At 42.6% G+C, this 10,391-nt stretch overlaps 1 protein-coding gene and 1 long non-coding RNA gene across 3 annotated transcripts; one reads left to right on the forward strand and one right to left on the reverse strand.

Moving 5' to 3' along the window:
* Positions 1-2,209: 2,209 nt before the first annotated feature.
* LOC133392924 (uncharacterized) lies at positions 2,210-3,375 on the forward strand. The gene is made up of 3 exons (XR_009765893.1): positions 2,210-2,304; positions 2,384-3,155; positions 3,246-3,375. It is a non-coding gene; the product is annotated as an uncharacterized LOC133392924 (long non-coding RNA).
* LOC4578264 (protein lin-28 homolog B) lies at positions 2,223-9,485 on the reverse strand. 2 transcript variants are annotated; one of them, XM_061655531.1, is made up of 5 exons: positions 7,733-9,485; positions 4,215-4,301; positions 4,089-4,151; positions 3,966-4,028; positions 2,223-2,319 (listed from the first exon to the last, which is right to left on the reverse strand). In XM_061655531.1, exons 1-5 carry the CDS (start codon positions 8,115-8,117, stop codon positions 2,231-2,233), a joined length of 687 nt encoding a protein of 228 aa, XP_061511515.1. In that variant the 5' UTR covers positions 8,118-9,485; the 3' UTR covers positions 2,223-2,230. The 2 variants fall into 2 exon arrangements, with proteins under 2 accessions (XP_061511515.1, XP_061511516.1); XM_061655532.1 differs by lacking the exon at positions 2,223-2,319 and adding an exon at positions 2,718-3,899.
* Between the last annotated feature and the right edge of the window lie 906 nt (positions 9,486-10,391).

Genomic DNA, 10,391 nt, shown 5'->3' on the forward strand with positions numbered 1-10,391 from the left:
TTTCTATCATCCTATGTGCAAAATGTTGTTTAGTTGTGTTTTTTTGTAAACACATGGTTAAATTATTGGTTAATTTTCATCAACAGATATCATCACAGCTCTTTCGTAGAAGAGCGCACTTCAAGGATGCATAGGATACGGCTAAACATGCGCAGCACCAGTCCGTGACGTCATTTCCAGACAGGCGCCGGCTGAACACGCGCAGCACCAGTCGAGGATATCCTAGCGCAGAGGGTAAGAAGGAAGAACGAGAGGAAGGGTAACAGAAAGCAACCGCAGCATTTGGAAGGGGTGAAGCATCCTGCCGTATACAGAGTGTGAGTGTTCCAAAACGTATGTGGAAAGAGTAACACCAATAAACAGCATACGAAAGTGTGCATAAAGCAAAAAGAAAAAGCGTCACTACTATAACCAGCAATCCGAAAATATAGGGGGAGGGATAAATACAAATGTATGCGTAAGCAGGACCAGCAATCCAAGCATTTGAATGTGTGCGTCGGTTTGTGCCGTACTGAAAGTTTTTACTTTAGCTGCTGCTAGTGTAAAAACTTAAGGAAAGCTTAAAGTAATTTTTTTTTACACTGGGCGCCTTCGGAAATTGTTGGCTGGGTAGATGCCAGTCGGAAAATCGGAATTCGGAATGCTCAATTCCGATTTGCTCGAGAGTACATTTTTACTGTCAATGTCGGTAGAGCGTATTGAATTTCTTGATAATTATGTATAAAACAACAAAAATGAGTGAAGTGAGCTTGGCTTTCAGTGACTTATTGTTACTATAGCAGTTTAGTCAGTTCTACGTATGGGACAAGGTCTAATCGAATCGCAATCCCACTCCCAATCCGAATCCCAATCGAATCGCAATCGCAATCCCAATCCGAATCAGAATCCCAATCCGAAACCCAATCGAATCGCAATCCAATCTCAATTCGAATCCCAATCGAATCGCAACGGAATCTTTTAAGAATTCAAATCTTAAAAACGGAGTCCGATCCGATCGAATATTTCTGGGATTGAATTTTCTAATCTTCCGAATCCTGAATCTCCCAACACTACCAGTGAGCTTATGCGTAGGTTACGTGAGCACCACAATGAGCGTAGGCAGAGCTTAGTAGTACCACTACTCGGGGAAAGCGGGGCAAACTGGGCATGTTAAGTGTTGTGTCTTTGGCTTGTCACTCAGGTATTTTATTAAACACTAATATAACAGTACACATAATAAATATTAACAAGCACAATACACATTAACATACTCGGCCTCGCGCCAGCCGTACCATGCCCTGCTCGACTGGCTGCTCGCAACACCTGCTTATTCGAGCGTACAACACACACTAAGCGGCCCGCGCTTAGTGTGTGTACGACAGTGTGCGTGACACACTGTCGTCCTCTGGACATTGACAAGTGGTAGCACAACTACCACGGCAAGTCCCATGGTCGGAACGGCTGCCCACAACACCTCCCCCTTTTACTTATCCGAAGGGAATCGAACCGACACGCGCATATTCCATTGCGGGAATATAGGTGTGGTGACACCCTCCGGCCATAGATCCTTGTCCTGGGGCATTTTTGGGCAAATGCTGCTCCTAAGCTGCGACCCCGCTACCCGGCTACTACAACGCTGCTACGACGTAACAGGAAATCTCCAGTTAGCCTCATCCGGCAGAAGAGCTTTTCCCAGCAACTCGTTCCGCACGCTGCTACGCCGCTGCTGGCGATCTCTCCTGCGGCGACCGGTTTGTCCCGAATGCCTCATCCGGCTGGAGAGCATTCCCCAGCAGCCCGTTATGGCATCCTGTAGCGGTGGTAAAATTGCTGCAGTAAGGACGGCACACATTTCGCCATTCACGTCGGGATCAACACGTCGGAGCTGCAACTGGGGACGGAATGTGATCTCCCCCTGTTTCCGATGAATACAACGGCACCAGCGGGACGGCATGGGACCTCGCCCACTTTCCGTTGACCGCAACAGCAGTAGCGGGGCGTCATGCGACCTCGCCCCCTCTCACTGTTCTACGACGGCTGCAGCGGAGCGGCATGGTATATAGATGTATGTGTGTTTCTTTCGCGCCTTTTCACTCTTGACACCAAGGAAGCGTTGAACCATTTCGGCTGTCATTACATTTCTGGGTTGCGTTTGATCAGTTGTGTTCGCTTGTATTAACACCAAAAGCTAAAACCAAATTATTTTCAAAATGTCGAATATGAAACGTGCTAGGAAGACAGGAAATATGTATCATCGGGCGAATAAATATTCGATATTGAGTCCATCACGCCAAGACCAGCAGAAGGCAAGCTCAAGTCGACACAGTAAGTGGTGTATGCCTATAAAAAAAGTTTAATAAATTAGCAGCAATTCCTAAGTGATAATGTTTATTGAAACTTGCAGACGTAGAGGAATTTAGTGCCGCATATGAATGGCAAAATCAATATGATGATGCAATGGAGGATGGCCATCAGGATACCGTGCAGCACGATGAAGGGGATTCTGTGCAGGATGGCGATGCAAACTTCACGGATGATAGCGATGTCGAAGCTGGTAGTGCGTTAAATATTGATAATATGTCTATAGAGGATGGGATACGATATTGGGCACTATCGAATAATCAAACCCATCAGTCGATAAATATGGTGCTGCGTCTGTTCAAAAAAACAGGCGTGAAAGTACCGGCATCTGCCAAAACGCTGCTTAAAACTAAATCTATCATCGGAGATAAAGGATATCGATGGTGGACAATTTTGGTATCGAGGATTCAGAAGTTGCCTATTAAATTACTTCCGGTAAGTAGATACACACCATTTTTTTTTTACTTGATCGAATTACAGCTAATCATTATCTCCTTTTATTTGCAAATCAGTAAAGGTACCTCCTAATTGTATTACTTTAACATTGTCGATTGATGGATTGCCTCTACATAACAGCAGTAATATGCAATTTTGGCCGATATTGTTCAAAATCGAAGAACTCCCACAAGCTCCAGTTATGGCAGCCGCATTTTTTTGTGGATTTCAGAAACCAAACAATATAGAAGAGTTTCTTCGACCAGCCGTTGATGAGCTAAGCCTTCTAATGGCGAATGGTATCATCATTCACGGAAAGAAAGTTGTTGTGAAAATGCGTGCTATTGTTGCAGATACTCCTGCCAGAGCTTTTATTAAAGGTATTGAAAACATGTTAAAAATTATTTAGTGTTTATAGGGTTTTATAAACAGACACACCTGATAATGAACAACATTCTATATTTTTGCAGGTGTAAAAGGGCATACCGGCTATAACGCCTGTTTAAAATGCACCGTTGAAGGGAATCATAGCGAGGCTGGACACACCATCGTTTATGCAAATGATTCAAATGCAAGAAAACGAACAAATGAAAAATTCCGTAAATATGAATATCCAAGACATCAAATAACAACAACACCTCTATGTCAATTGAATAACTTTGACATAGTGCAGCATGTAACCATTTCAGATCTGTTGCACTTGTTTCATCTAGGGATAATGAAGCGATTAATTATAGGATGGCGTGCTGGAAAGCTAGGCAAGAGAGCATGGTCCCAAGAGCAATGCCAAAAGATATCCGCTGCTTTATTAAAGATTAATCTTCCTTCGGAAATGCATCGCAAATTACGTTCCATAAAATATGCGAATTTTCGGAAAGGAGTAGAGTTTGGATATTTTTTAAACTACGCGGGACTTGTTGTATTGAAGCCACATGTGCCTAATGAGTTGTATAACCATTTTATGTTGCTATTTTGTGCTGTAAAATTGCTTTCGTCAAATGTTTACAAGACGAAGTGGAAGGTGGCTGGGCAACTGCTAGACAAATTTGTGAAAGATTTTGAAACTTTGTATGGTGAACGTTATATTGAGTCGTTTGTTAAAAACGTCGAATTAATATTGAGTTCTGAAAAAAATAACATACCAATTCTTGTTGATGTACATGGAAAGATTTCATTGTATTTTTACGTACCTTTAGATGTTTTCGGACCGATAAACGGATTATAGGGAGCAGGCAAAGTTAATCTATCGTTTTCTGTAATCAAACATTTTGTTTTAAATCAAATAACACTTAGAAAAAATAAACAATACACACCTGTTGGTAATTCTATGAACCGTGCGTTGTCTACGTAATTGTGCTCCGAGGAAATACGTGCAACTGTGAAAGAACCAATATTATTATTGATATACAAACTTCATTGGCATAGTAACTTTAACGAACCATCGTAATAAAAGATTGCCGTAGAACTTGTCCGAGTGGAGCAAGGATGCGATACAACATCAAGATCGACCAAGCTGGGATATTTGGCTGAAAGTAAATTGTAAGTGAAGAGTATATGAGGACAATAGTTTGTTATTTGCATTAAAACACACATAGCACGAATTGACCACACAACCATCATTTAAAACATTCACACACAATCACACTCACACACACACACACACACACACACACACACACACACACACACACACACAGCTCCAGTGCTGCCAGAAGTGTAGCTCAGATATAACAGCTCTTCCGCGCAAAATAGAACTCGTTGTTATAGGTTGAGCCTTTGCGGAGGCTTGATGGTCCGCAGAGAACGACGCAACCTTTGGTCCACCGGCAAGTCCACTGACCCTGTGGGTTGATCAATTGCAGCTGTTTCGTTAGAAATCGGTAGTTGGATACCCGTTTCAAGATTAGGAGCAGTCGGGATAGCAGGGAGGGACATGTCAGTGGATGTATAAGTGTTATCGTAGTTGTATGTATTTGTAGTAATGTCTGGAGTGACTGCGATAGTGTTGTCGTAGAAATTTTCACCACCATTCTCTTCACGGCGCAAAGAAATTTCTTCCTTAGTAGATTCCGATAGCCCTGCACCAACACTACGTAGTTGATCGATATGCCTTTTCCAGGTCCGCCCGTCATTAAGTTTCACTAAATAGTGGAGTTTACCTAGACGTTCTTTAATTGTCCCAAACTCCCACTTGTTTCCGTGAACGTATTCTCGAGCTGCAACTTTTGATCCAGTAGTCAATGCACGTATTTTAGACTGAACTTCATTTGAGTTTGGATCGTTTGATGGTATCATGAGATCCAGCCTTGAACGGATCTGACGACCGAACACTAATTTTGAAGGTGAAAATCCGGTGGCTGGGTGAATCATTTTACGGTATGAGAGCAGTATATTGCAAATTTCACTGTGAACTTCCCCTCGATCACATTGTAGCGACTTTAGTTTAGATTTCATTGTTTGTATAAATCTTTCAGCCTGTCCATTAGTGGCTGGATGGTACGGAGCACTAAGTTTATGAGTAATTCCGTTTAGTTTAAGAAATCTTGAAAATTCAGTAGAGGTAAATTGAGGACCGTTGTCACTCACAAAGACAGAAGGTAATCCATAAGTACTGAAAAACTCCCGGCACAAACGAATTGTCGTTTCCGTAGTCATGTTTTTCACAACGTAGACCATAGGCCACTTCGAGTATGCGTCAATTAATATGAGGTAGTAAAGTCCCATGAATGGGCCAGCATAGTCCGCATGAACACGCTGAAACGGTTCCGTAGGTGTTTCCCAACAATGAAAAGTGACTTTGGGAGGATTAGCCTTTGCAGCCTGACAGGAATCACAATCGTTGACCAGGTTTTCGATGTCTCTGTCTATGCCTTCCCACCAACAATAACTCCGAGCAAGTGATTTGATTCGTGTTATACCGAAATGTGTTGAATGGAGTTCTTCAAGCACCTTTCTTCGCAATGCAGGTGGTATGTATACTCGGCTACCACGCATCAAGCAATCTTTATGTAAGTTGAATTCTTCCTGATTCACACCAAATCTATGTTTCCCTTCAACTGAGTTTCCAGTTCTTAGGGCACGTAGCAATTCGCGAACATTCACATCCGCTAGGGTAGCTGCACTCAATTCATCTACAGTCAGTGGGAGTGTTTGTATTGCATTTACCTCGACTACCTCCGGTTCTTCAATTTCCGATTCAGGGTCAGTAGTTGAAACCGGTAGGCGAGACATAGCATCGGCATTGAAATGTTCCGACGAACGGCGATGTCGAATCTTATAATCGAACGCCTGTAGGAATGCCGCGTAATGCTGCATGCGCATTGCGGACATAGTAGGAAGTCCTTTAGATTCCGAAAAGATTTGGCTGATAGGTTTATTGTCTGTTACCAGAATAAATTTGCGACCGTAAAGGTATTGATGAAACTTGCGAACACCAAAAATGATCGAGTAGGCTTCCTTATCGATCTGAGAATATTTTTGTTGCGTTTGAGTAAGGGTCTGAGATGCGTACTGTAATGGCCGTTCAGTTCCATCAGGATACTGATGACTAAGAACTGCCCCAACCCCGTATGGGGACGCGTCAGTAGCTAAAATTACCGGAAGTGACGGGTCATAATGTACTAAAAACCTGTCGGATTGCATCTCCCTTTTTACCAATGTAAACGATTTATCACAATCAGCACTCCACACAAATGGAACGTCATCTTTAAGTAAATTATTCAGTGGGTACAAAATAGTACTGAGGTTAGGGAAAAATCTACCATAGTAGTTAATGAGTCCAACAAAAGACTGTACTTGCTCCTTATTTTTAGGAATAGGCATGTTTTGTATTGCATCAATCTTTTCGCGGAGTTTGTGGATTCCTTGCTTGTCCACCATGTACCCGCAGTACTCAATTCGATCAGAGAAAAAGTCACACTTTTCTCTATTGACACGCAATCCATATTTATCTAATCTGTTAAGTACTTCCTCAAGTCTAAGTAAATGCATTTTTGTATCAAAACCAGTAACGCGAATGTCATCAATGAAGACAGTAACGCCAGGTATGCCCTGCAAAATTTCCTCCATCAGACGTTGAAAAATTGCAGGTGCGGAAGCAACTCCATACATGAGTCATGAGTGGGACGAAACAAGCCTCTATGAGTGCTCAATGTAAGTAAGTCCCTATCCTCGGGTCGAACTTCGAGTTGTAAGTAAGCTTGCGAAAGGTCCAATTTTGAGAATGTCTCCCCTCCCGCAACAGTAGCAAAAAGTTCTTCGACCGTCGGAAGAGGATGTTCATCCACCAGTAAGTTTGGGTTAAGAGTAATTTTGTAATCGCCGCACAACCGCACTTTGCCTCCGGCTTTCCTAACAGCAACAACAGGTGTAGCCCACTCTGAGTGGTCCACTTTTTCCCATATGCCTTCTTTCACGAAATGATCAATTTCCTTATCAACCGTGCTGCGCACTGCAAATGCCACTGGCCTAGCTTTTATGTATACCGGTTTTGTATTTTTCCTAACAGTAAGTGTAGCTTGTATTCCTTCAATTTTACCAACACGTTCATCAAAGACACGTGAAAATTTTGTAAGTAAGTTATTCAATGCATTAGTGGTAGACTGATTTTTGCCACTACAGTAGGAAACTGAATGTGTACCTGGTTGGAATACACGATTGAAATCTAAATTCAAAGCAAGTAGCCAATCACGCCCTAACAACGGATGTCTACTAGATTCTGCGACATGTAGAGGCAATGTAAATTCCTCACCATTTGCAACTACTTTTACCGTTATTTTCCCAAGCACACCAATGTCATTATCGCAGTAACTCACGAGTCGAATGTTAGTAGGGGAAATGTCAAAATTGTTTAAGTATTTTCGTTTGTCTTGTAGGTTGATTAAGGATACGGGTGAACCAGTGTCGACCTCGAACGTTAGCTGTTTTTGATTTATCCACAGACTCAACAAAAACTTACCAGCAATACCTTGGATCGCGTTCAGGTGTAACACATCCTTCATAACACACGGCTGCTCCTCCAGGTGATGTGCGTCATCCGTCCCCTTCTCGTTGGTCTTGGTGAGACACATCCTCTCAAGATGCCCCGCTTTCTTGCAGTATTTGCAGATCGTAGCTTTATGTTTGCATTTGTCTGCGTAGTGGTCAGGATCCCCGCAACGATAACATCGTTTATTTCCACCATTCTGCTTGTTCGACAGGCGACCGGAACTTTGACTGGAACTGGCTTGGCTCGATGACTGGAAACTTTTTTTAGTTTTGTTTGCTCCATGCTCGATGTGCTGAACCTCACTTTTTTGACGTGAGTTGTGCATTTCATCGGTTCCACGATGAGACATTTCCATTCCGAATGCGATCTCCTTTGCCTTTGTCAAGGTTAAGTCGCGCACTTCCAGCAATCGAGAATGTTCTGGTTCCGGAGGGCCTTGTCCATGTATTGTATTGTTGTATTGTTTATTGTATTAAGTGATTGGCCAAACAAGCGGCCTTATCACTGAATTAAAACTAAAACTTAAATAACTAACGCAGTGTACAATGACAAAACGGATCAACAGAATCTAGTAGGTAGGTGCCAGTCAAATAAAATGTAACGCTGATTAAATTTACGGGCCATCGCAGTCATTGGGTCGTTCTCGCTGTATGCACGTCTTGTAAGGTCAGTTCTTATTAGTGTGTAGTTACGGAACACTCTAGGAGGGACATTTATGTTGACTCTAGCCAGTAGTTCTGGCGAATCTATCTCACCGACAATAAGTTTGGACAAAAACGTACATTGGGCATTATCACGTCTCCTAGCAAGTGTGTCCAGACCAAACAACAAACAACGAGTATGATACGATGGACGAGGGGTTACATTACGCCACGGAGTGAAGTGTAGGACAATACGAGTAACTCTCTTTTGGACAGCTTCTATTCTATTGGACCTAACACTAGAGAACGGACACCAAACTGTAGAACTAAACTCGAGGATGGAACGAACATAGGACTTATACAGAGTTAACAGGCAGTGTGGGTCATTAAGATCTCTCGAATGTCGACGAATAAATCCTAGCATTTTGTTAGCTTTGTCTAAAATATCACAGTAATGTTGTCGGAAATCTAGTTTGCGATCCAGGGTGACTCCTAAATCCCTGACCGTATTGCACCGCGGTAGTTGTGTCCCTGATATGCTATAGATATACCTTATCGGACTAGCTATTCTAAAGAAAGACATTGACGTACACTTATCAACAGAAATTAGCAGGTCGTTATTGATACACCAGTCAGAGAAAACATCAATCGATCTTTGCAGAGAAAGAGAGTCGGAAGTGTTCCGTACGATGCGAAACAGCCTAACATCATCCGCATAAAGCAGACAATCTGCTTCCGTAATGGCCAGTGTGACGTCGTTAATAAAAAGCGAGAACAGCAGTGGTCCCAAGTTGCTGCCCTGAGGGACGCCAGATGAACTCTCGAAAACCTTAGAGGAGACACCATCGATTTGTACGTAGTAGCTACGTTTAGAGATATAGGACCTGAACCAATTCACCAGCTGAGTAGAGAGACCGATCCGGGCGAGCTTAGCCAACAGCAAGCGATGGTTCACACGATCAAACGCAGCCTTAAGATCAGTGTATACTGCATCCATCTGAGCTCCGGAAGTAAAGGCTGCGTGGCAGTTGGAGACGAATTCCACCAGGTTTGTGGTAACACTGCGTCGAGGAAAGAAATCATGCTGGCGTGTAGAAATATAAGAACGACAGTGATACATTAGCGAGTTTTGTATGACGATCTCAAACACCTTGGCACAAGAAGGCAAGGTGGTTATACCGCGGTAGTTCTCAACAGAGTTTTGTAGTAGTCCCCGAAATTGCATGTTTGGGCGAGCTTCTCCAAATGCATCAGGTAATCGCTTAGAGTTTCTTGCTTACAGTTCAAAGGAGTAGGACTGTAATGTTCCTTCAGTAGAGCTACAATCTCGTCGTACGTTTTTGTATGTGGCTCAGCATTTTTCAGCTTATTACACAGCACATCGTATGTAGGGCCGCCCATGTAGTGTAGCAGAAAATCGCGTTTATCGGCTTCACGCACATGGTAAATCCGGAATGAAATTTGTAGTCGATTTAACCATCGGTCAAATTTCGATGAAGCAGGATTGAATGTGTAATCTTTCTTAATTTCGGAAGAATTAACTGAAGGCTGAAGAATTGCGTGTTTTCTGTTTTAGCGCTCAATCACGAATGACATCTCTATTTGACAGTATTGCCTGAGATACTTAAACCTAGGTGTGATCGCACAAACAAGATGTACATATAGAAAAGGTGTATGTGTAAGGATGTCAAGGTGTATGTGTGAGGTATATACAAATTCGAATTTCTAATTTCTACAGCTCGGCCATCCTGACGAGAAATTGACCTCAATTTTTCCTGCATATGTATAGCCCTACCCTTAATCTTAAGTGTAGCTTTATGAACATATTCCGATCAAGCTCCCCCCAGAGGCACTATCCATCTTCTCAACTTGTCCGACTCCAACACTCCATCATATGGTATTTGCGTCATTTGTATTCCATCGATATCACGTATAACATATCTGTCATTAGGTAAACGTTTGTGGATAACGTATGGACCTTTATATCT

Source organism: Anopheles gambiae, chromosome 3, assembly GCF_943734735.2.
Source record: "Anopheles gambiae chromosome 3, idAnoGambNW_F1_1, whole genome shotgun sequence".
Taxonomy (NCBI): domain Eukaryota; kingdom Metazoa; phylum Arthropoda; class Insecta; order Diptera; family Culicidae; genus Anopheles; species Anopheles gambiae.